The sequence below is a fragment of the Idiotropiscis lumnitzeri genome, chromosome 12 (assembly GCF_059441095.1).
Source record: "Idiotropiscis lumnitzeri isolate Australia: NSW breed Sydney's pygmy pipehorse chromosome 12, RoL_Ilum_1.0, whole genome shotgun sequence".
Classification (NCBI taxonomy): Eukaryota; Metazoa; Chordata; class Actinopteri; order Syngnathiformes; family Syngnathidae; genus Idiotropiscis; species Idiotropiscis lumnitzeri.
Genome location: NC_142402.1, coordinates 6,454,344 through 6,481,319, shown reverse-complemented (window position 1 = coordinate 6,481,319; position 26,976 = coordinate 6,454,344). Strand labels below are relative to the sequence as shown.

General features: G+C 39.6%; 3 protein-coding genes across 3 annotated transcripts; all 3 read left to right on the top strand.

Annotated features, from left to right (window-relative positions):
* The first annotated feature begins 987 nt into the window (after nt 1–987).
* Nucleotides 988–3,731, top strand: selenop2 (selenoprotein P2). The gene is made up of 5 exons (XM_088310460.1): nt 988–1,045; nt 1,331–1,587; nt 1,725–1,937; nt 2,027–2,135; nt 2,652–3,731. Exons 2-5 carry the CDS (start codon nt 1,361–1,363, stop codon nt 2,964–2,966), a joined length of 864 nt encoding a protein of 287 aa, XP_088166586.1. The 5' UTR covers nt 988–1,045; nt 1,331–1,360; the 3' UTR covers nt 2,967–3,731.
* A 1,754-nt stretch (nt 3,732–5,485) lies between these two features.
* On the top strand, nt 5,486–11,872 carry elovl8a (ELOVL fatty acid elongase 8a). The gene is made up of 8 exons (XM_088310462.1): nt 5,486–5,671; nt 7,054–7,120; nt 7,208–7,395; nt 9,209–9,289; nt 9,415–9,471; nt 9,575–9,689; nt 9,770–9,897; nt 11,444–11,872. The coding sequence occupies exons 1-8, from the start codon at nt 5,666–5,668 to the stop codon at nt 11,624–11,626; spliced, it is 825 nt and encodes a 274-aa protein (XP_088166588.1). The 5' UTR covers nt 5,486–5,665; the 3' UTR covers nt 11,627–11,872.
* Nucleotides 11,873–25,402: 13,530 nt separating this feature from the next.
* Nucleotides 25,403–26,711, top strand: LOC148325634 (gastrotropin-like). The gene is made up of 4 exons (XM_088311438.1): nt 25,403–25,539; nt 25,626–25,801; nt 25,866–25,955; nt 26,661–26,711. Exons 1-4 carry the CDS (start codon nt 25,473–25,475, stop codon nt 26,709–26,711), a joined length of 384 nt encoding a protein of 127 aa, XP_088167564.1. The 5' UTR covers nt 25,403–25,472.
* The last annotated feature ends 265 nt before the right edge of the window (nt 26,712–26,976 follow it).

Here is a 26,976-nt window from a genome sequence, read left to right as displayed (position 1 = left end):
CTGTCCCAGTGATACTCGGGCAGTAGGCGGGGGACACCCTGAACTGGTTGCCAGCCAATCGCAGGGCACACACAGACAAACAACCATCCGCGCTCACACTCATACCTAGGGGAAATTTAGAGTGTCCAATCGACCTGCCATGCATGTTTTTGGAATGTGGGTGGAAACCGGAGTACCTCTGCATTGTGAGGCCATCGTGCTAATCAGTCGTCCACCGTGCTGCCCATATATTCATATATATATATATATATATATATATTTAAAACTTCTGAGGGGGTGAAGGTGGATGTTAAGTAGAGTATTACAAATGGACATAATCAAGCCATCCATTGTCAAAGCTTTATATCCTCTCCTCTCAAGCATCTGTTGAACAAATAGTGTTTTCAATAATGGCTTCACAGAGTTTACAATGGACAGGTCCTCCAGTTTTACACCGGTAGTTCGAAATTTGAATACAAATGACAAAGTTTCATGTATTTATTTATTTATTTTTTCACATAAGCATCGACCAAAAAAGTCAATTGTATTGTTTATTTGAAGCGAATCACAACAAGATTTTTTTGTTATTGTCTTATTGTGTCCTACTCTGCCATCAGAGTTAACTCATTCACTGCCATTGACGGATATAGAAGGCAAAAATGATGTTGGCAGTGAATGAGTGAAGGATGACTACAAGTTATTGTTTACATGCGTGGTTATAAGGCAGCTAATGCGTCAAGTAAATTCATTTGAACCTATCCTGTATTAGTACTTTTCTATATGCTTGGTGTCTGTCTTTTATGATCAAAGGTAAACGTCAGAACATTAATTTGTTGTTTTTCGGCTTTACACTCCAGAAGCTTGTGTGAAAGTTAAGAAAGCGGCATGGACCTTGGACTTGATGATTCTAAAACACTTTAACTACACACATGTTGCGTTGTTTGCAGACAGCGTTTTACTCCACCTCTTTGTTTGATTTGGGGGAAGAGTCCAGCCCAGAAGCTTCAAAAACAGCAGAGGTGTAAGTAGCTGTTTAGGTCAAAAGAACAACAAGGCTACAACAGAGGTGAGTTGTTGGGGTTGGGGTTAAAAATAGAATTATTACATTTATTTTGTGAATGCCATTCCTACTTTTTATAATGTTGATGTCCATTATTTATATTTTATGTTTATTATAAAACTGTCCAAATTATTAAATCATGCTGCTATTCATTACAATCTATGAACCAAACGTATGATTTCAGCTAATGTAATGGACCAGTGATGACAATTTATTCTACAGTTCAGTACCCATGTAGTATTCGCTTCAAATTAGTAAGACTAACATTCATGAATCAATGCCTTTTCTCAGGTGAGTCTGTTGCAACAGCCAGAGAGGACAATGTTCTCTCACCTGCTGCTGTGGACATGTGCGGCCTGGCCAGGTCTGCTGATGGCCTCCCAAGCCAGTATATTGGTAGAGGGTGAGGACGCAGGCACCAGGATCTGTAAACCAGCCCCCCTCTGGGATATAAAAGGACAGGCACCCATGCAGGCATTGCTAGGAAGTGTGGTGGTGGTGGGACTACTCAAAGCAAGCTGACAGTTTTGTCTCACTCAGGCCTCCAAGTAAGAACAACAATTAATATGCAATATTAATCACTTTAAAAGCAGCGGTGCTGGGATTGATGGCTCGATAATAACATCAACACTTGTAAACCACATCTCACGGTGTGATTTTCTCTCTCTTCTGTGTCCATCTTTAGAATCCAAGGCCTGCGTGACAAGCTGAACCGCAGCAACCTGACAGAGGTTTCCTTCATGATCGTTAATGAGCGAGACCCTTTGTCCAGAGCAATGTACTGGGAGCTGAAGAGAAAAGCGCCTGCTGATGTTCCAGTTTACCAGCAGGCTCCCTTTCAAAATGACGTGTGGGATGCGCTGGAGGGTGACAAAGATGATTTCCTAATCTATGACAGGTAAATCATTCTTTGGCTGGACCACATGCTTTCTCAACATTGGAAGCACCAAATGTCAAAGGTCATTCTTCTTTTTATGTTCTGTCCAGATGTGGTCTCCTCACATTCCATATAGTGCTGCCATACAGCTTCCTGCACTACCCATATGTCGAGGCTGCCATCAGAGCCACCTATTATAAAAACATCTGCAACTGCTCTGTGAGTGATCCCTGAGACGAACGTGGTATCCTCACATATCAAATACATTGAAATATCAAAGTCATTCAAACAAATGTGTTGGCGATGTCCTCATGATATCTCAATGTCAGTTACATAAATCAGATGACTAAAACATTTTGATCACTTTTGAAACCGGATGAGATTCAGTAATGTTCCAGGACAATATCCAGGTAAATTCAAATGGCCAAAATGCAGTAACTGCTTGATGCACTTTGCATATAAAATTTATTTCAAGTATGGTTCATTGACAGCAAATTATACACAGTATTGGAATTGTACTTGATCATGTATACACAGAGAAGAACAAAAGATCCTCAGACAGATAAGCAGAACAGTTCAAAATATGCTCACCTGTCGCATCGAGTAAAATCTAATGAGATCCACTGCATCATACTGAGCTGTGTTTCTAATATTTTTGGTTATCTTATTTTGTTGTAAACCAAATTTTGAGGCTCACAGACCAGATCAATATATATTTTATTTCATTTTCCCCAGGCTAATTTTACAGCAGTGAATGGCGTCATCGCAAAGAATCATACATTGCCAATTAACGTCAACCACACCACGGCATCACCAGAAAATCAAGTGGATACAAAAGATTCCGAATTGGCAGCAACGACTCCTAAAACAATACATACAGACCATCATCATCATCATCATCCTCTTCCTCACGGCCACCAGAATCAGTCACATCATCAACAGGACCACAATACAACTCGAAACCTCAGTCCGCTTCATCATCATCATCATCATCATCACTCGCATCAGCCCTCGAACCACAGTTTTCTTACCATCAATGATGATAAGTAGAATCACAGTTTAGTTCACATTTGTTTTGTCTGTGTTAATGTTGGGAAAATGTATGGAAAATTGCGCTGCTCAGCTGATGTGAAGCTTTAGACAGATGGTCCTAGTATCTACTGCTTGTGTGAGGAAACAATCGCTCCCGTTCCTCCCGGTGTGCTCCTATTAATGAAGTCTACAGTCTCGAACCTGACGACAGGAAGCTGAAGATGGATGGGTGAGGAGAGACACTTTGGACTGACCGCTGCTGTTTCTCAGACAGAACCAGAGGATACTGAGCATTGAGGATGAGTCTGTTTATTGTTTCAACCTTCTGTCTGTAGTGTGCTTCATTAATTAGAATGACCTAAAACTTGATGCTGACGTTTGATTTTATAACACACACACAGTTGCAATGTTTTTGGCGTTGTTACTCCGTTAAATTAATTTGTTTCATTGGGGTTGCAAATCCTTAACAGAACCTGGGAGACCAGATGAACTGGTTGTGATTTTTATGAGACTTATTTATCTCGGGTTTTTAGTTGCGCACACTTGTTATAACTCGCATGCGGCATAAAAATTAAAAGACATCCATGTTATTATTAGGGTTATTTAAATTGTAACCTGAATTCTGCAAGAATGGATATGTCAGTGATCGGTCACTGTTTTTGTCATTTATACATGTTTTGGTTGACTATTAAGATGTGTTTTTTTCTTCTTTCAAGAAACTCAATGTGCATTAAGTCTTTAGATTGCTATCAAGGAATTAAAAGCAAAATTTCACAAGGCTTATTAACATTTTAGACTTACTGAACCAGAGTAGGTTTCCTTAAGACTTCCTGCTCAAGACCATAAAAATATGTATTTACAGTATACATTAACCATCCATCCATCATCTGTTCCGCTTCTCCTCATGAGGATCGTGGGCGTGCTGGAGCCTATCCCAACTGTCTTTGGGCTGTATAGGAGGGGTACACCGTCAACTAGTTGCCAACCAATCGTACGGCACACAAAGACAAACAACTCCGCACTCACAGTCACACCTCGGCCAATTTGGCTTTTCCATTAACCATCATGGATGTTTTTCAAATTTGGGGGGGAAACTGGAGGACCCAGAGAAAACCTACACAGACACAGGGAGAACATGCAAACTCCACACAGGAAGGCCTGAGCCGGAATCAAACCCAACACCACTGATTTGTGAGGTGGACGTGCTAACTAGTCATCCACCGAGCCACCCACAACAGCCAATAATGAAAATACACTCAATTGCCCAATAAAAAGTGACTGGACACTGACACAATTTCATGAGTAGCAATGCTAGAAGCTGTACCAAAGTTTAGGCTTCGGCTATGTTATTTTTTTTGTTTTTTTTTGTAATTTACAAAAGAAGGAGAAGTGTATTGTGGTATGGTAAAGTTGAATCTTGAAATTCTGTCTAAATCTTCAGGAATTACATGTGTCGTATGCGCCATCCTGCAAGACTATGCAGTAGGATCAATCCATGAGAGGGCTTTGCTTTGTGCTGGGTAAGACAAAAAGTTAAATTGTGATCTCGGAAAATTAAAGGAAGGAGGGGGGAGGACGAACGAATAAGTGGCATTTTGCATCTGAAGTAGTTGTATAAGAAATCTAATAAATTAATTTTCAGTGGTTCTGCAAGCCTAACCTACTGCCCCAATTTTATATCGCTGTACCTTAGTTTGATTATTTTTCGAAATATACACATTTTCTACTATGATTATCAAGATTGTGGGGAGATTGAAATATAAATACATTTAGAGTCAACCACCCTTCCAGAGCAATTGTGTTCCATCATAGAGGTTGCACAGATTATGTGGAGATAATCTTTGAAAAAACTGATTTTAATAGCAATATTGTAGTGATTTCAAAGTAGCAGAACTGACCAAAACATGAACAAACAATGACCACTGAGATAGCTGAAATTTCGACTGAATCATATTCTAACTGTTGCAAATTTTAAAAAGTGAGAATATGCCCTCATTCTGATGTGATGAGTCTGACATGTATGACAATAGGATTCTTGTATGGGCGGGACATTCCTGTATGGGCGGTTTGCTTACTCATATCAAGTTTTTCCACCTACTTCATAAGCAGTAGTTGATGTACTACTCTTACTTTGTTGCATGGCTTGTGCAAAACAAACAACAACAAAAAACGGTCAAAGCTTTAGCACAAATTCTTCAGGTTGGATTGAGTGGTATCCAGATTCAGACTAATTTTGATTGGACAAGTATGTTTAAACACACGAGCTTTGCCACTGGTAGTGTTGGTGTCATTACCAAAATAAAAATTATTTAGATAGCGCACTTTCATTCAACATTATTGCTGTGTACGTTAGTGAACAATAGTTCTGCATCTCATATTGTTTCTAATATTTAAATGATGCTTTAGATACATGGAGAGGAGAGGCATACTTTTACCTTTTTAATATGAAAAGACATTTCCACACCTTCGCCGTGAACGCACTTTGCATAATGTCACAGGTATGTAAGGTTGGTGCATTATGATGCATTGGAGCGGTTGAAAGATAGCTGGCTGGAGCTGTCGCTAGGAGGCAATATGTCGTTATTGTTGCAAAACAGGAAATGCTTCAATGAGAAGTTGGATTACCGTCGTCCAGACGTGCAGACGTTTGAAATAAAGCATGAGTTTGACTCCTGCTAGTCCTAAAGAGGAAAGAAAATAAAACAGTCACCGCCCGAATGGAGGTAGGTCCTCTTGCTTTATAATGTAAAATAAAAACCTCACAATTAAATGTAACAATAAAAAAAATAGTAAATTTGATGGCAGTTGGGGGTATAATCAGGTCTATGCAGGCTCTCTTGACAATTCTCTTTATTATAACAATGTTATACATTTGGTCTACATCTTGAATCTAATCTCACAGTAGTAGATTGCCTGTGGATTTTCTTCAACTTTCTCATAAACAGGCTTATAATTTGGTTTGATATATTTTTGGGTTTGTGTTATATTTCTGTATAAATTATGCAGTTTAATATTAGGAACAGGCATTTGACAAGATTGTTTTAGGGCTGACTCAAGGGTGAGTTAATAATCAACTAATGAATTGATTGCCTCTTAATTGACTGGAGACCAATTCAGGGTACACACACACATCCACACACGCACACACACACACACACGCACCCATACAACTTCTCATCATCCTGGGTTCGACTTGTCTCACCCTTCAACCTGTATCGGAATTGACATGCTAGTGTGGGTTTTCTTAGGGTATTCTGGCTTCCTCCCTTACTCCATAAATACACAAGTTTTGCTAATTGCAGACTAAACTGCCCCTAGGTATGAATGCTTGTTTGTCAATATGTGCCCTGTGATTGACTCGCGACCAATCTAGGATGTACAAAGTCAGCATGGAATGGCTTCAGGTCACCCGTGACCCTTATGAGGACAATTGATATAGAAAATGAATGGATGGACGTTAACTCCCAATATTTGTTGGAATCTTTGAGTACTCTAGTTGGCTGCTGCAAAAGCAGGCTATACACATATACAATTTTTTTTACGTAAGCCCCACATGTGATGAGGGTGGGGGGGGTGTCAAGTATGAGCGCAATGCTATTATAGTGGATGGTAGACTCGACACAGGATAATACACACACACACACACAATGATATCTACATACCAATTTTAAGTCACCCCCTCAAAACCAGAAATTGTAGTACCATTACTGACCTGTGAGAGGCAGCATGGTGCCACAGCGCATCCAGACTGACAGAAAATAGACCATTTATCGATCCAAAAGTTGACACTATTATTTTGCTGCAAATCAAATATACAATCAATTCTCACCAGGAATTATTTAGAACTAATTTAATCGCTCGTCAATCTGTTGACCGGCGGTTATCTCATTATGTGATCTAATGCTAAATGCTACCTTGAATGATAGGGTGAAAGGGGTGGTATGATGGGCCAGACTTCATTTAAGACAAAAACTGCGAGAAAAGTGCATTCGAGAGATCACCCACACAATAGATGGCAGCACATTTATCAGTGTTGAGGGAATTTATTTATTCAATTGGTTGCCTACTTTGAGGCACATTGTTTATTGTTTCTTTTCAATTTTAGGGTTCTCGGGAGCTCACCATTTGGCAAAAAGCCCTTTTATATTACAAGGAAAGTATGGAAAATGGAGGTATGCTTTCATAATACTAAATAATAATAAAATAATAAAAAAACATATTGTTAGGAAATGTTGTTGACCTCTTTTTTCTCTGTCTAGATAAGAGGATAGAAAACTGGTTGTTGGTCTACTCTCCTGTACCTGTCTGCCTTATAATTATGTGCTACCTGTTCGTCGTCTGGGCCGGGCCAAAGCTGATGGCAAAGAAGGAGCCCATCAACCTCAAGCTTGTCTTGATATTGTATAATTTCTCCATGGTCTGCCTGTCTGCCTACATGTTCTATGAGGTACGAGATACATAATTTATGAATTATCAATAAATGGAAACATCGGCAAATCCAGAGAGTGGGTATAGTGCAAAATCTTGGCACCTGGGCGCCCTTTGTTGCTATTCATAACTATAATCATCCTCAGTCCATGTGCGTTTCCGTCCTTTTAAAGCATTTCCATACATATAAAAAAAAAAAACACATCCATGCATGTAGACACAGTGGGAGAGATAACAAATACGCTCCCCTCCCCAAAGTATTATAAAGTGTTAGGTCACGTCCTGTATTTTTGCTGGAGACTAAAAACTATTGGGTTTGACATCACAAGGGTCAGTTACTGATGGTGTAGTGGTACACTCGCCTGATTTGTGTGCAGGCAGCGTGGGTTCAGTTCCCACTCAGTAACGGTATCTATGTTTTCCCTGTGACTGGCTGGCGACCAGTTCAGGGTGTAGTGTACCTTTCGCTCGTAGTCAGCGGGGATAGGCTCCAGCACCCTCCCGCGACCCGGTACAGGATAAGCGGTGTGGATAATGACATGACATGACATCACAAGGGTCAATTAGAGACAAGAGATGAACATTTCAACTTTTATCTTCGGGTAGACATATTTGTTAAATCTGTTAGTATGACCTAACTGTACTACAAGAGAAAAATGATAAGTGAAAAAAGAGATTAGACTCCTTTGACCTACTCTTCCTTCTCAAAGTTAATGGCAAGAAAAGGCAGTGTCTGAAGAAAAGCAACCAATCAGAGACACAGTGTGACCAACGAGTTGTGAAAAAATTCTCGTGCTCCTAAAAGCGGGCACACCCCCGCAGCTTGGGTGACTTTTTACCTTTGGCATCAGGAGTTTTGCTGAAACTATCGAGGTATATTTAGATTACAAAAACCTAATTTGACAAGAAATGGGCAAAAATACTAGAAAACAAGAGAAGAGCAAAGAAGAACTAAAAAGAAGTAACTGAACAGATCCTGATACAAAACGTTCAAATGAACAATTGGCGGTGGGAAGAGATACATGAAATCCGTGGGCGTAAGTCGTTGGCCGTTTTCAACAGCTCATTCAGGATTGAATGAGGGGACTTGCTTCGGTTGTCTTTTGCTATACCGGCTCAGAGGGGTGAAGGTGCTCACATGGATCAGTGCCTTCTTTTACGTACAGGCATTTCCAAGCAAGATGTGAGGGTGTCACATTTAATGGGAAAGAGAGCTGCCGATGAATGAGGTCCACAACGGCGCAAACCACCCTTTTTTGAACACACCAACTTTTGCATGTCTTCGAAATGATCAACACCGGTGGAACATGCTTCTGCGTTCATTCAAACTGATTTCGATCACTAAACTAGAACCCTTAGTGTTATTCAGAGGTAACAATCCATTGCGATGAAAGTGCTTTTCTGAGGTAACAATGGAACTGGTCAGCGCCAAGGTTGCAGGCAGGTGTGCCCGCACTCAGTTATCCTGCAAGTGCATGAGAAATAATCTGCCATGCTTTTTAACATTTTTAACTGTCATGCAAATGTAAAATGTTGACTGATTTACAGCGGCTATTTACAAAGAAGTTATATAGTCTCCCTTAACTCTGATACTAACATGGCATTCATGATGTCAGGGGTGCACATTAAAATTCAACACAACTGACTTTGTGGTGTACCATTTGTTACTTCCTCTTTTATTATTGATTTTATACTGTATATCATCATCTATTTGTCACTTTATCCATGTTGTTCCAGTTTCTGCTTATGCAGAAGTTTTATAAAAAACATAACCGTTCCCTTTTAGTTAGTGTTGTGTGTCCTTTTGTGATTGGCAAGATCTGTCTTTGCAGTTTACAGTATCTTCCTGGATGGCAAGTTATAGTCTGCTGTGCCAGCCCGTTGACTACAGCGACAGTCCATTGGCCTTGAGGGTAATACGCTCCACTAAATACCACACCACTTTCCCATTTCTATCAGATTTTAAAGTGTTTTTCAATAAATTGACAAAAAAACGAATACTAATGACCTAAAACATGTGTCTGCCCATGTTGTGCAGATGGCCAAAGTGTGCTGGCTCTTTTACTTCTCCAAATATATCGAGTTCTGTGACACAGTAAGTATGACGGTCAGATTATCGTTACTGCTTCAAATGTATTGACCACAATTAAATGAAAGGAATCTTTGTCAAATGGATATCGTCTATTTGCGTGAATCAGGTGTTTTTCATCTTGAGGAAAAAGAACAGCCAGCTGACCTTCCTCCATGTCTACCATCACAGCACCATGATCTTGAACTGCTGGATGGGGTTAAAGTACACGCCAGGTGGCCAGTGTGAGTACACACAATCACACAAAGTTGACATGACTTTAAGCGCACACACGTGTACATACTTGTGTGTTATCTGCCCAAAGCGTTCTTGAGTGGCCTGGTCAACTCCCTGGTTCATGTGGTGATGTATTTCTACTATGGTCTCGCAGCATGTGGACCAAGTATGACTAAATATCTTTGGTGGAAACACTACCTCACCATCCTACAGCTGGTTAGTATTACCGTCATGGTATGTATGTTTCAAAATGTTATGACTTTGGCTAAAAAGAAATTCATTGTGGTGCCGCAGTGGTAGGTGAAAAGAATGAACTGCATAAAATTGGTTGGTCTACATCAGTAAACGACTTGGTATAATAACCCAGCCCAAAACCCACATCGAGGGCCTAAAGAACTATTTTGGATGGATTACACCTTCTTCTGCATTTAGCAGAAGAAGGCTCCACGGCTGTGTCTCCATCTTTCTGGCATACATTAAATTGTTCAGTTGACTAGATAGAGTCTTCTTGTAATTTCTATTAGCGTAGCGAACATTAAAGATAAAAACATCGTCCATAGTTCCTCAAATTGCCATTTTTCAGTACGGGAGGCATCGCTGATTAGCCCATAGACAAAACCGGCGTCCTTTCAATCATGATGTGTTCAGTTTGTCTTGGAGCTTGATGTGTGATGAACTCTTGGTTAGTTGGTCATTGTTCTGGTCCTCACAGTTGTAGCTCAGCTCCTCCGCTAACTCATGGACCATCTGTTGTCTTTTATAATGCCGACTGCTGTTGTTTCTCTTCTGTGTGGCGGCATCATATAGGTCAATATGCAGCGCCATTGCCATTATGTAACAATAATTATGCTGACCTCAGTGGTGACCCGCAAATAGTCTTCACTGACAGTTGGCTGCACAATTTCATGACCTAAAGCTGTGCCTGCGTATGTGTATTGTAGTTTCACTTTTGTGTTTTATGAGGAGCATTGGATGGTGCGCTTATTTTGGGCATGTCCATTTATGCGTCCATCGTTAGAAATAAAATCCATTATAGGTATTCTTTATTCATATGTGCCCTGAATACCGTATTTTCTCAATGAGAAACAGAGTGAAGATACTGTCTGGTTATATCCGCAAAGTTTCCGTGAAGTTGGGTAATTAGTTTTTACTGTCTTATAATGTTGATGAAAGGTGACTATTCATGTGGTAACGAGCTCATTCGCATCATCACTAGTTGCCCACAGGGCCAACTATTGGCTTGAATTAGGGGCGGCGGAATCGTCATTTTGTCATGCAGCTATTATAGAACTATCCAAATGTTATGACAAAATCAGTTAAAACCTCACCAACGCAAATTACTTCCACGATATGGACCCCCCAAAAAATAATATTGCCTGATTAAAAAAGTCCACTATTCAAGGCTTAATTTGAGGAAAGAAAATATAAAACACCTGTGCTGTTTTTAAGTGCAGATCCCTAAAGTGGGCGTCCCACTCAAACGAGTGAAGGACGGGCCATAACTTAACAAAAAAGGTGTGTTTAGCTAGGAGGCTCAAACTTCAAATTCTTTCATCTGACATTGTGAGGAACTAATAGAAGTGTCACACTTGAGCGTTTTAAGGTCAATATTGCACCAACATTACGCCACAAATATTTTGTTTGGGAATCTAACAGGAAATAATGTAATTGGTCTGGACTGAAAAGAATCAAATTTTGCGCCTGTGTGAAAGACTTTTTTTTTTAATCTCATACCTTTGCCCCGTTTTCTCTCTCTTTACAGCTTCAATTTTTCCTGGTAACCACTCACACCGTTTACAACTTGATCGCCGAATGTGACTACCCTGATGCTTTGAACTTGATTGTGTTTGTCTACGCTCTCACCCTCATCGCACTCTTCAGTCATTTTTACCGCCGTAGCTACCTCACATCAAAGAGCAACGACCAAAGGAAATGGAAGATGTGAGAGAAAAGGACTTTTATATTTGCGTGAAGGACTGTATGGATGAGTATGAGTGTACCAAAAGTTAATCTCCGGTGTGTTATGATATGTTGGCTCAAATTATATTCTGGCACGTTTCAAACAATCCCCACAAATTACAAAATCATTGTTTCATTCCTTAATGACTCACACGATTGGATATACAAAATCAACGAAGACGTGATAAGAAGCTGAAGAAGCAATGCCAATAAATTTTTACGTTTAAAAACTTCCTAAACGTGTCTGTGTTTTCACTTCGGCTGACACGGTTTAAACAATGATAACATCTAAAACGGTTTGTGTTTATGTTTCAAATTTGAATTATTATTACTCCTACTGGGTGTGCGGCCCTTTTTCGGGCCAGTTGAGAGAGGGTGACACAGAATTTAGTTCATTGAGTGGTTCTGACAGAAATAATAAAGAGAATAAATAAAGAAATACATTAAAAACAGGAATGGGTTACAATTTAAATGCGTTCATCAAAAAGCATGGCCTGATTGAATATGAAGCGGTGATTTTTCAAACTGGGATGCTCAATTTTAGAACGTGACCTTAAATTGTCACTCCTGTTCATTCAACTGAATCATGCTGCGAGTAATCCACCCTGAATTCCACTCAATCACGTAGCGCACTCAAATATCTGTAATCTGGAGGTTATCTGTGTACGTGCGCAAGTAATATGAGAAGCCTTCACAATTGCTGATGACATCTCTGAGAGGAAGGCACTAGAGCAGGGGTCACCCAACTCTTTGAAACCGAAAGCTTCGGTGCTGATTCATGCTAAGGGCCACCGGTTTGATACACACTTCTGAAATAACAAATTTGCTCAAATAATCGTTCATCCTATTCTCATGTTCAATATTCATTTATGTGAAGCTGCTGATCATAGTACTCACATAAAGGCCATCCTCATTTTATGACAGTACTGACATCCAACTTGTAGTTTTCCATTTGATTGTTTTCTATTCATACAAATACAGATTTACTGTGATTATGACATTACAATTGGCATAGTGTCGGTTTGTGATGGATTTAGATTCAATCTGATTTATCTGCAAATTTATAGGAGCGGAACTCTCGTAAACTGATGACCCTGTGTACAGTGTAAAGTTTTGTTGGACTTGACTTTAACAAGATACTGGTGAGTTTTTTTTTTAGCAACTGTATAAACTCTGATAACATTTGGTTAAAGTTGAATATCAAGTCTCAGACCCTCTCCACCCCGTCCGTGTGTGTGGGTGTGTGTGGTGTAGAAAGCACAAATATCTGTGAAATTCTAAGGAATAAGGAAGATGTCAAATATAGAGAACCCAAATTTCTTGTCACCTGTGGTAGTGCAACCTCTACAGTAAACGTGATTGGAGAGGGCTATTGCACTACAGATTTATCATTATAATTTTTTTGAAAAAGATAATTTCTCATCTGACTTTCCAGTTGGTGATATTCAGATTTTCAGTGTATTTTATTGAAAGTCTCTATGCCTGTGGTTTATTAAACCCTACAGTAAAGAACACAACATTTGGTAGTTTGCCAACCTCCTCCACATTTGAGCACAATAAGCATCTTGGCAATGGGTCAGAAGTTGCAGAGAAATGACAAGTCAAGATTGGCTTTTTGAGGAAAGTGGTTGGACTGTTTGCTTGAAATGGGATTGGACACAACCGGAAACCAGTGATCAATTGATAATTGAGGACAAACACAGCTGATTTTTTTGCGGGCTGCATATCAAATGGAATGTAAATGAACTTGATCGTATGCACAAGATAGAAGGAAAATTAAATGAGACATTATCAATAATAGGCTGCTGTTCAAGAGTGAGGTGAAATTTGAGAAAGGCCTTATCGTGGCCTTGACACTGGCATTATCATCATTGGTTCTTACTCTATTGCATATTCACAGTAGTCAAGTCGACTAAATTTGTCGTTGTCACTGATCCTGTTCACAAACATTTTTTGGCATAGTCAAGGCGTTGAGGATTCCTATTTGGCAACCTCACTATTGTGTCTCTGTTTTTCTAGATGATGTGTTTGTGTCAGATTAATTAAGCCGCGATCTTGAACTCATGCCGAAGGCAGCTGGCAGCATACTGTGAAGCACTTGGAATGAGAATCAGATGAGTCCGAAGATGATGCTCTTGATTTACTGGAAGAGCAACATTCCAAACCCTCACCTCTGGTCATAAGTAGTGATGGTGAGAAAAGGCGTCAAGAGGCAGCGAACCACTTCAACCAACTGGTTTGAGAAAGGGTTCTTTTCTCAAAGCTTCTTATACACATGAAACCACCTGCTGGCCATAATTATAGGCAGCTGAAGCTTCGCCACATAATGTGATGCCAAGTTTTCCTGTGTCTGCTTTTACTCTCGGGGACGTCAATGTATGACCAAATAATTCATATAAGCCTCATACTAATCATTGTTTGTGTCATTGTTTATATCATATGGCATTGGAGTGTCGTGTGACCAAAGGACACTCACACGGTGTCAGATGATGCTCACTTCCTACTCTCCAAACATTTTGTGTGCAATAAGATTATTGGCAACAATGATGCTTCACTGATTTATTTTTGATTTAGCTTCTGGTACTTAAATAACGTTGAATTATGCTTCATTGCCATTGATTTAACTCAGTTGTGCACATTCAATGGGGAAGTCAATCCACCAATTTTTTCTTTACAATATTGATCTATGCAGCCTCACAAATTGAAACACAGCATTCTGATTAATATTGTGTTTGTGGAATATGAGTAGCGGTAAAATCCACCAATTTGTGAATGTCTCATGTGGCAGGCTTTTTGCCACTTGCTATTGACTGAAAATGACATCACAGTTGCAGGTAAGAACCGAACATGGCACAGTTTCTGAAACCAGGTGAGCCATGATTGGTCTTTACTTGTGCCCTGAGCAACTGGGATGTCACTTTCAGTCAACAGAAAGTAACAAAATGGCTGAGATGGCTAAAAACAGGTGGATTTTGATCATTAACTCATATATTACATACACAACATTAGAGAGCGGCTTAGGAAATGGTTGGATGGACAATATTAATCAGAATACCATGTTTAGAATTGTGAAGGCACATTGAAAATATGATAATTTTGGGGGGTTGACTTCCCCTTTGAGAATTGTGAAGAAAAATAAATCCAAATCACAAGTGTTATGAATGTTGAGATAATTTTTTTTAGTTATTGTACTACTTTAGGTGCTTAATAAGTGCCTAGCACAAAATTAATAAAATAAAATAAAACGTGTCATTCTTTATTACATTTTAAAGCGCTGAAACATGTTTTTCAGGTGCCTGGGTATCTGTAACGGGGTAACATACCCCCTTGCATGCCCTTTTTAAATAAACAAAAATGTAAATTAAAATGAATGAAAAAGTCAAGTGAATGCAGTTATTATAGGATACTGTTCTTTGGTGTTTGCAACGTCTATAAATAAAAACAGCACAAGAGGGACGGGGGCAAATGCGAAATGAGAGCTCACCACTAGATGTCAGCACTGTCACATGGAGTCACGATTGAGTGTTTTTGTTTGGGTTTTTTTGTTTCCATTGTTCCTGTAATAATTCATGTGATGAGCATATTCTTGATGTTATATCCATATATTTTTGTGTTACCGCTGAATTTTTTAAATTTAAAATATAAACTGATTTTAAAGTATTTGTATTAATCTAGCTCTGTGCTAAATTTGTAGCACAGTGTTCATTATTCAGATCACCAGTAGGCAAACAGGGAGTCCATCAACCTCAAGTGTCTTGATAATGCACCACAGATTTTCTCTCTGGGGGCATTTTCAATGTTCAATAAGGTAGTAGGCTATGTGCATATCCTGTATAACCTACCGTTAAATGACATCCGGTCACCGTACTGACAAACTTGATGCAGCCAAATGGGAAATAAACAACAGCTCTCAGGTTTATGAAAAGAAAACAGATGGTCCAATAGTCCGTGGAAGAGCTGAGCGGCTTTTGCACCCACCAGCACAATGACCAATTAATTTGGGGGGGATCTCACACACCAAACATCTTAGACAAACAGTACAGCCATGTTTCACATATGGGTCGATAACTGATACATCCCTTGCTTAGAAGCAGCAACTTTTGAAACATAGACCAGGAATGGTCAACTTAAACGATGGAGGGGGACAGAAATTTTAATCACTGCTACTGTTGGACATGTTTGACCATGCACTTCCTCAAGAAATATATGACAAAAATAACATTTTAGATAAGAACGAAATTCATTTATACGTATGTTTTTTTTTAACCAATGTACAAAAGAACATCAAAATATATTTTAGTTCTCAAATGCATATTCACTGTCTACCCCCGCTAATATTCACTGGGCTCATATATAGCAAAAATACATGTATATTGCATGCACATTGAAGGAAGACATAGAAAATAACTATATTAATTTACAATTAATTGCAATTAATTTAATACATTTTAACTTACATAAATATTAATTCATACATTTCATTTAATAAACCACTGAACCCCTGACCGGAACTAGTGAAAATGAACCATTTTTTGAGGTGGCTCGGTGGTGCGACTGGTAAGCACAATGGCCTCACAGTGCAGAGGTCGTGTGTTTGATCCCGGCTCCGGCCTTTCTGTGTGGAATTTGCATGTTCGCCCCGTACCTGTGTGGGTTTCCTCCCACATTCCAAAAACATGCATGGCAGGTTGATTGGTCACTCTAAATTTCCCCTAGGTATGTGTGTGAGCGTGTATGGTTGTTTGTCGATGTGTGCTCTGCGATGGGCTGGCAACCAGTCCAGGGTGTCCCCCGCCTTCTGACCGCAGTGAGGAGACACGGTAATGGATGGATTGTGTAATTTTATTTATTTATTTTTCTTTTTTTTTACAAATTAACCAAAATTACTCATTTGTATCAGTTGACCCTATCACCCGTCCAATATAAGCAATGTTAGGTTAAATTGAATGAATTTTTAGGGATTATGGGGTGGCCTTGGCTGTGCACCTGATTATTAGGTTGCATATCAGAATGGAGTTTGGTGAGTCATATTTGTACATTTAGTATTTTACACAATTTCTGCAAAGTGGGTATGTGACTTATAACACACTCAGTATGTACAGTACACTGTACAGCCAATGCTAACATTTCACAGGAAACACCTGTGCAACATATTTTCAGCTGCATGAAAGTGTATAATATGTGTTTTATCGTAGCACAAGTGTCTAAATGGTCAATACACAGACGCACGCACACACGCACACACACACACACACCGACGCATGCAAGCAAAAAGAGGCCCATTTAAAGAGAGCCTTGCTGCAGGCGCTGCTCCAGGCTGATCAATGCTGAGTGCCTCTGTGCAACTCAGGCATGACTGACTTTCTGGCACCCTCACTTTGATCACTTTACGCTTTCATAGCCAGATGTTGGGGTTCATTATAACGTGTTGTTTTACTTTTCATATGAAGGCAAGCAGGTTCACTAGAGAAAGACCTCTTGAACACTTGAATTGAGGAGTTAAAATGTTCCAGACACGTACAGAGAAAAAGATGCAGTTTAACACTGAGATATGAGGAACTTTTTATTTTCTTGGCTGGTGCTTAATGAATGATGTTGTGTCTGTCTCCTTGGCAACCGTGTTTGGTCAGAAACAGACAGGCTATAATTAATAATCAGGTTTGAATGAGGTGATAAGTGCTTGCAAGCTGACACTGCTAACATGAGAGCCAGTGAGAGGGCGAGAGATACACACTTTCAAACTGGAACATGCACACATGCATGCAGACATAATTACCGATAGTGAGAGAGGTTTGGCAACAAGAGGCTGACAAGTGCGCTCGAAGGTGAGCCACTGTGTTGTTTCGTTCAACGAGGGTGAACAAGAGGCTGCGGCAATCTCACTACGTCAGGAGCACACTCAACCACAGATGAACTAGTGTTAATCACTCAGCCAACCTGCTAGTTGCTCATTCTCAAATGTAGGTGCATGTGCGTGTGTGTGTTGGGGGGTTGATTAACATGCAAAAGCTCTTGGTGGATCCTAATATAAACTCTTGAAGGTGTTTTATTTTGGAGGTCTATAATTTCTATTGAATTAATGGTGTGGGTTTGGCACTCCCAGCGCTTCTGAAATGTGCAAAATACAGTGGTGGTGAATTGAGATATGCATTTCATTAGTTCTGTGACCATGTTAGTAACGCAAAACGTTCATATATCAAAGCATCTTTCACCAATGAAGTGAATGGAAATGCTATTAATACATTTCATCCCACTAAAAAGAACTTGTTTGTGTTTCTATTTTAATAAGAAATAACTCCATAATATTGGACTTTAACACAACACAGAGTAATAACATAATGAAATAGAGTGTAAAGACTTAAACAGTTTCGGCATATTGATTTAATGCTGACATCCAACTTATTGTGCTGCTGCTTTTGCTGCGTTGAGTCAAGTGGAGTAAAATTTACGACTCTTAAATGGCTTCATATGTCCACGGTTGACAAATATTAGTTTTAAACCCACAGGAGAGAGAAAAAATGGAAAAAAAAATGTAGAAAAATTTTTAAACCTTGAGAAGGGGCCGCAGAAGGGGGAATCCCCCTTCCGGGATGATGGTGTGACAGCCTTTGAGTTTTGATGTGGCTCAAAATGTTAGCTGATATGGAAGGCCGAAGCTGGAATCGAACCCTGCAGCGCTGTACTGTGAGGCGGACATGCTAACCAGTCTTCTACCGTGCTGCCTGGCAGCAGATCATTAACTTAATTAATTAACAAATATATTTAAAACCTTATTTGGTCGTTTGACCAGCTGTCTGGCCATTCTTCTGTGTATTCATTGTCGACAATCGCAAGAAGCAAGTGAATCAGAAGCGCTAACATTACTGTTAGCTGGCTGCACTTCACTTTCAAGATGAACGCGTCATCACGCGCGTCATCACAAGTCCTGGTCCCCCTTGGGCCCGTTTGAAGCCACGCTAACCTTTATGGGTTCAACTGTTTTCAACCTTTTTCAACTATTCCACTGTACGTCGTTTTGTATGGCTCCTCATTGCTCTCCCCTTCTCTCTTTTACCGCACTTCTATTACACTCGTCCTTCCTCTCATCCCATCATCCATTATTTTACCCCTTAAGAGCCCACTTGTCTCCATGCAGCCCTTCTCCTCCTTCCTTATATCCTTCCCTTTCGTTTCCAGCCTTCACCCTTGTCGCCCTCCCCTCCTGCTGTCACCCCTCCTCTCGTTGGCTCGCGCTCAACCTCTGATGATTGCCGAGCATATTTCATTTGACACGAAGACAAAGGGTTGATACACATGTGGCTTCTCTGTGAGTCGTGTGTAATATGCAATATTAATGTAGGCATAATTTGGCTCCCCGGATGAGGGGCGGAGGCGGGCCTGAAAGAGGGGGGGGGGCTTCATGCTTAACAGTGACTGCTGCTTCCGTCCTCAAAGGGGAAGAGGGCTGTCAGGATGGATTGAGAAACGGTAGCGATAACAACAACAGAATGCTCACTGTTGGCAGCTTCTGTGGCCTATTTCTGTCTCGGCCTTTAATGGATATACGGGCTTGTTGCTTGTGTAACGAAAGCAGCTTTCAAAGTGAAAGGTGCTGCCATGTGAAGTATTTTCAGCCATCAATTGTCACGGGCAAATTAGATATGATAGACTGCTATATTAGCATATATGATTGGTGGCTTGCCTCATGAGCCATTTTGCACTCAGAAACAGATCACTTTCAATTTATCTGTTTGGTTCTGCTATAGCCTGGATGTACTTTGTCTGGTCTTGTTGCATTTCTTTGGACAAAGTGCTGTGTGAGTACTGCCCATAATTGCAAGAGAAACGGTATATTAACAAAGGACAAGGGAATTAATATGATCCTAATCATGCTTTAGGGCCCATATCTGAATTATTGGAGAGTCAAGTTTCATCCAATTACAACCTTAGTTGTCCCCCTCCAACAGCCTCTGATTTATTTGGATTTTAAAATATTTTTTTCTATTATGTTATGAAAATACAGTCATCATCATAAAGACGTAATTTTTTTCACGTTCAAAAACATTTCTCAGATGTCTTCAAATGTTTGTGGCATACGTTTATCAAACTACACCAAGGATAAAGAACGATCTTACACTTGATATTTTCTGTGTTGCTGGAAACAGCCCGTTTTGAGCGGGCTTCCCTGTTTCATGCAAGCAATCAACTGGTCACCAGACCCATTCAATGCTGGACCAATGCTGATTATGGAATGCGTCACCATGACGATTCGTGCACCGCTCAAAGCGGCTGTATTTTGAGCTCACAATTTTTAATAAATGACTGCGAAGCACTCCCAAACCTCTATAAGGCATCATGGTTTCTAGTTTTGCCCGTGGAGGCTACCAAACAAGTCACCAAGCCACCAATTTACACTAATCAAGTAATGTGTGTTGACGTCATCATCTTTGCTGAGCAGTCAAGTATGTGCCGTTTATCAGATACTAGCGCTCATCTGCACAGCCGACAAAACTCGGTGAATCTCCTAGCTTGCCTTCAACACGATAGTATTATAATCCGGTATTATGTAAACCGATCCACGGTTAGTTAACACGGTTGAACAGTTACTTGGTAGTTTCACACTTGATGGGTCTGCAGGCCGCCTACAGTCTGTTTGTATTCAGACAATTTTCTAGAATATCCCCCTAAGAAAACCATGAAACATTTTAGATAAAATCTTAACCGTCATACAAATTGAAAAATACATGTAAAAATAGTTTTAATTAATTTTCGATTAATGTGTCGATTTTTTTTTAGTAATCGAAAAATAATATTTAAATTACAAATTCATTTCCATCCCTTAATTAAAAAAATTATCATTATTTCAAATTGTCAGTGCTGAAAAGTGCATAACAGTTGCTGCATGCACATACCACACTACCTACACAGAAGTGAGGCAAGTACTGGAAATCATAACACTATACACACTGTTAGTTGCAAATGCACCAGGACAATCTGCAATCGGGTGCAAGCGATGCTAGCGTCACAAAAATAATAATGCTGTTGACATGATTATCCATGTCTTTGTTACATCTCGGCTGGATTACTGCAATTCACTTCTTTTTTTTTTCTTTTCGAAATGCTGCTGTAGCTCAAAGGAGGAAGTACACAACTCCAATTCCGGCCTCCGTTAACTGGCTCCCTGTCCATTTTTGACTTTTTTGTTTGTCTTTAAATCATTATATGTTCTCATGCACTGCTTTACTTCTCTGAGCTCCTCCACCTCTTTGTACCTGCCTGGTGCCTCAGGTCAGCGGTCCAGTGACTACGGATCAAGCTTTTTCTGTTCTCGGCCACTCCCTTTGAAATTAGCTTCCATTAAAGTTAGGCAAGTTAATATTCGTTTTTATTCCCCCTCTTTCAACTGCATTATTTTAGTGTTCAATGAAATATTAATATAAATATAAATATCTTCAACAAGACACAATGAAAATACATTTTTTTGTAGCAGTGTGATGCTATTTTATTTAAATGATCCATGTGTCATTCTAACATACACTGAAAAAATGACTCATTTGATTTACTCAATTTTATTTTATCAATTGGCAGCACAAAATAAAAACATCCGGATACATTTTTTAAGTAGACTGTACATCTACTTAAGAAATGTATTTGGATCCAGATGCTTTTATTATGTGCAACCACTTGACGAAATGGAATTTGAGTAAATTCAACAAAAACTTTTTTTGAGTGTAATTAGTTGGGAAAATAAATATGTTGTAGAACATAACAATTCAAATTGTGACTGAAATGGATGCATTGTTGGGACTATAAAGTAATAATTGGGTTTGGATAAAGGAAAATGTTGCTTTTGTCAAAAATGCAGAGCTGTTAAATCCAAGTCCAGAAAGTAAAAGAGAGCGCTTTTACCCACCGGTTGAGTAGACGCACCTGTGGCTAAGGCCAAACTTGGAAACCTGGGTTTGCCACCTGTGCTAAAATGTCATCACTTATTTTTGACTAAAAGTACACACGTATGTCAGTATTCATCAACTAAAACAAGTCATGAACAATTCTGACTAAAATAAGACTAAAATGCTCTTGACCTTTAGTCAACTAAAACTTGACTAGATTGCGTATGAACTTGACTAAAACTACTAAACCCTAAAATGAAAGCTTGGCACAAACACTGAATTAAAAAAAATCACATCCACAGAAAATCGCCACGGACACACACTTGTGCACTTGGAGACGTGTTACTGAGTTATATCTTTTTTGTCTTCCTTTTACACAAAAAAAAAAAAAAAAAAAAGCCAACTCTCTCACACACTTACACACAAACACACGCACACACTGGAAGGCTCCAGTTGCATCAGTGGTGAATTACCATGCCGTTCCACGTTATTAAACATGACACTCGGCCTAGATAATGGAGCCTTTCTTCTCAATTTGGAAGGCTAATCTTATTGCTTTGATTAGCAGCAGATTCATTTGCATTTCAAGGCATCCCTTCTTTTAATTCCTCCATCACAACCCACTCTTTTCGAGCTGCAGATAAAAGGCATCTATATGTATCTGTCTTGAAAATATTTTCTTCCCTCTCTCTTGCCATCTTTTGTTCTTCTTGAACTTCTTGTTCATTTTGTTCACATTCTTGCCTTCTCCTCATCTCTTTGTCACCTTCGTTTTCTCTTCCACTCGGTGCAAAGCTGCGTGACTTCAAAGAGGAGAGGGGAGAGTACAGCATGACTTCATCAGCATGTGATTGGACATTCGGCAACAGCCGAGACGTCTGAGTTACTGATTGCCTAGTAGGCAAAAAGTTTAAACTGTGCAGCACTTTTAAAGAGTAACTAAAGGGTTATAATGCCCACCAATAGACTTTGGTCGCTATTCATGTGTAATATACGATCAGGTTTGACCTTGAAAGAATAGACTGCAGATTTATGTAGAGTCCAACTTATTTTGGACTTAAAATAAATAAACTGCTATTGCTGTATCTCACAGTGCGGAAATTTTTTTTCGAACTTAGTAAATTTGGGGTTTCGTTAGCGTTTGTAAAAAGTCACAAAGGTGTTTGCAAACAGTTTTACTTGAAGCAAACCACGAGGAAATTTCGAACATGTGGAAAGTGTTTGCAAAACATTAGTAAGCATTTGTAAACAGTCGCAAGTCATGTCGCCACAGTTCTTTTTGATTCGCCAATGCTGGATCATGTGACCATAATTCCAATATATCGACCTATTCGTGAGTAGAGCATTCACCGTTCAGTGAGATATCAACACCGATTCTCCACATTCATCATAATTTCAGGCAGGAGGAAACGGCACAAAGAATAAGGCGATGAGTTGTCGCCTGTTTTAACGTTTTTTGGGATAATTTTAGGGATACAAATCACAAAAGAGAGTGGAAAAATTGAAGACAAATGCCATTCTGCATAAAAGTGATTTTTGTTTTAAATTTTACAAGTTATGCATAATTCATTTCCGTATTATGAAAATACATTTTAGCAGAAAACTGTGGATTGGTTTGGGAAATAGTCACTAATGTCACATTACTGTCCCAAATAGTCGCCATCTGTCTTTCGCAAACACTTTCCTAACCATTTCTCACACGATGAAAGTTACAAAACGTCGCACATGACAGAGATGACCGGATCATTTCAAGACGAATCTTAAGGTGAACTTCGCGACCTTCCAAGCATTTGCCTCCCAAAGAGAAAGGTTGTTTTTACTTTTCCTGGGCGCACTCATTTGTGACACAGCTGCGTACAGCTGTTGAGTTCCAATAATTACATTTTATTTTAGAGCCTAGTGCAAACAACACAGTAGGTATGTGACTCTGAACTTAAACTGCATAGATATCAATGGACCATTACAGCATATATGGGTCCACCAATATAATATAGACTATCAAAGTAGAGTAATTCGGCATTCTGTGAATTACTATGCTTTGCATGTGCTCCCCGTGCCTGCGTGGTTATTCTCCGTTTTCCTCCCACGTCCCCAAAACATGCATGGTCGGTTAATTGAACGCTCTAAATTATGCCGAAGTATGAGTGTGAGCGCGGATGGTTGTTCGTCTTTGTGTGCCCTACGATTGGGTGGAAACCAGTTCAGGGTGTAAACCGCCTACTGCCCGAAGGCTGTTGGGATACGCTCAAGCGATCCTTGTGAGGAGAAGCGGCTTAGATAATTGATGGATGAATGTATTTTGTCATTCATACAAATTCAGTTCCCTATTTTTGTGATAGGTTTTCCTCTGTTTTCTTCTCAGCCTCTCCGAGTATGCCTCATTGTCTTCTCAGTCTCTTTGTATTCAGTTCCTTCTTCCCATTCACTGTGACCATTGTCCTATCTCACCTATTCAATGCCGTAGTTCATGTCATCCAGGGTGGTGATTCCACATATTCCACATTTCTTTGTACTTTGTATTTCAGTTCATGCTGCTCTACACATTTTATTTACATTTCCTTTGAACTCATTGCCTTCCTCACCTGATTCCGCACACTTGGGTCCACCTTCTGGCTGCACACAACCACCACAAACCACTCAAACATGACAAACATTTATTATTCACATTATTGATGCATCAGTATTTCAGTCCATTTTTTTATACAGTTGTAAATAAATGTAATATGTGGTAATTTTATTGTTAGCTTTAAAACATGTGTGATTGGGTTAGGATAATGGCTATTTTATATGTGCATTGAGAAATGTATGATGAAAAATGAAATAGACATTTTACGTTCAAATTAATGAAAGTGGAAAAAAAATACATTCAGCAAGTTGTAAAGGAAATCCACTCCTCTCCGTCAGAGGCAAGAAGGTTATGGTGTCCACCGGAGCACTTTCATGACCCAGATCACCCCAGTAAAATTGATCAGTTCATGGAAAAACTCAGTTAGATGTTCTTTTGTGTATAAATGTGCTTGTGTGCACTTTAAAGCGCTGGCTTCCTGTATGAGAGAGTGTGTGAGATCAGAAAAGCCAGCAAGAGAGATAAAGATAGTGGGTGTCTTTTATAGGACGTTGCCCAACGTGATGTTTTATGTATCAATAAAGAGCTTCAAGGCCACGCACACTGACTTTTCATGTTATAGAAACACTATCATTGGTCTTTGAAATGGCGGTATTGAGCGAGACTGAATCTGAGTGCTTCAGCAAGCACTTTAACAAATTCACAAACGCAAGCCTCGGGGGCTTCAAGTCCACAAGTCACCTTTTATGCTATTAATGTTTCTAAGTATTTTCAATCAAGCCTTTTTCTATATTGCTTATCCTGTTCAGCACCATTGGGAGTTGAATCACAGCTGACTTTGTGTAAGGGCTGTCAAGTCATACCGGGCCTCAACAGAGATTGGAAGCTATTAATTCTGACAAATGTATATTGCACATTCTAAGAGTGCGTCAATTACAATTTTAATGCAACAATGAGAATATGTTGTCGCATCAAGGACTGAGTTAAGTGATGGGAAATAAAATATTGTATTCTCTGTGCATTAGAAAATATGTGACAATAAATCAGGGTTTCAATAATCCACTTTATTATACTTTCCCTCATATAGATAAGAAAGTGCTTCAACGTAAATGACCCAAATTTTAAAACAAAGGAAATGATCTGATGTCACAATGCACGGCATAGAACTACAACCTGTGACAATGAGCCATTATAGGAGAGTTCATTGACCTAGCGGTGAGCCACCAACTCAGCATTTTCCTCCATAAACGTTCGCGCATCCTTGATCGCTGACTGCAGGCATCTTTCTCAGCGATGATTGGGAGGCGACGAGAGGTGGGCTGTATATAAGAAGAAAGCCGTCTTGCTCTTGGCACCTTGCTTTTCCCTCAGCTTGCCTCACCACCTCCAACAAGATGGCCTTCGCAGGACGATGGGAAACTGAAACCCAGGAGGGCTATGATGAGTTTTGCAAACTTCTTGGTAAAACTGGAGTCATATTTCTGGCCTTGAAAAATGTCTGACTCAAACCTGGGTACTGACCACATTCTGCCTCGCTCCCTCTCCAGGTATCCCGGCTGACGTCATTGAGAAGGGCCGCGACTACAAGCTGATCACAGAGGTGACCCAGGATGGAAACGACTATTCCTGGACTCAGGTCTATCCCACAAACGCTAAAGTCACCAACAAATTCACAATTGGCAAGGAATGCGACATGGAGACCATTGGAGGAAAGAAGTTCAAGGTAGGATAGAAAAGGCATGTTTATTGCTTGGCCCATTAAATAAGTACAAGGGGCATGCTTTCAGGCCACAGTGAACATGGAGGGAGGCAAGCTGAGTGTTAACTTCCCCAACTACCACCACACCTCTGAGATCAGTGGAGGAAAACTCGTTGAGGTAACCACACCCATTTTATTCATGTCGTGAAATGTTTGCTATCGTAGATTTTAAAAATATGTCGTATGAAATAAGGAAAACAGTTAAAATGACTTCACATTCTCACTGACTACTTTATTAGCTCTTTTTTTATGGATCATTTTCAAATTTGTTCTACCCATCCAGCTACATAAACAAAATGATGTAATCACCTGTTATGTTGCAGTGACGTAATTTTTTAACCACAAGAATGAACATATTGTTGAATTTATACTGCACTTTACATTGAATTTTGCACTGCAAATTAAGATTTTTCTTTGATCGGATGTCCTTAGATTGTGCAAGAGCATTTACTGTAATGCTTTGGCCAACAAATTCTGGTTTTCCCAAAATAAAATACATATGGGTTTGGGTAGCACAGTGTACCATGTGCAACTCACAATCAAGAAGTTCGGTTTTAAATCTTGGGTCAGGTGGTCTGGAGTTCTCGTGCTTGCATGGTTTTTCTTCCTTATATTCCAAAAAACATGTACTCTAGGAGTTTTGATATTCTCTGTCGACGTAAACGTGCAAATGAGTGATTGTTGATTGGTTAACAGCGAATCTAGGGCGTATCCTGTTTCTCAAAATCAATTGTGATAGGCTCCAGCGATTTCGAAAATGTGGATGAACTATCAAATGTAAAAGTTCCTGTCTGGGTAACATACTTACGTTCTCTCTTTCTAGACTTCCGCAGCTGGGTCCGTCGTGCTCAAGAGAACCAGCAAGAAGCTCTAACTGCATTATGAGCTTTGACTACTTGTGTAGTCTATTGCAATAAATGAAGTCTGACATTATCATGAGTTTGTGTTACCATTTGTGTTGTCCTTTTATTTAGTGAAGTGCATAAAAAGCTACCAAGATTTTATTTATTTAGTATTGTCTGATAAATACAGTCTCAAAGGCAATGCAAGGACTACAGGATTCTCCCAAATGGTGGCATTTTGCTGCTAAAATTGGAGACAAGTAAATCTTGCATCTACTCTTACATGTGCAACCGCTA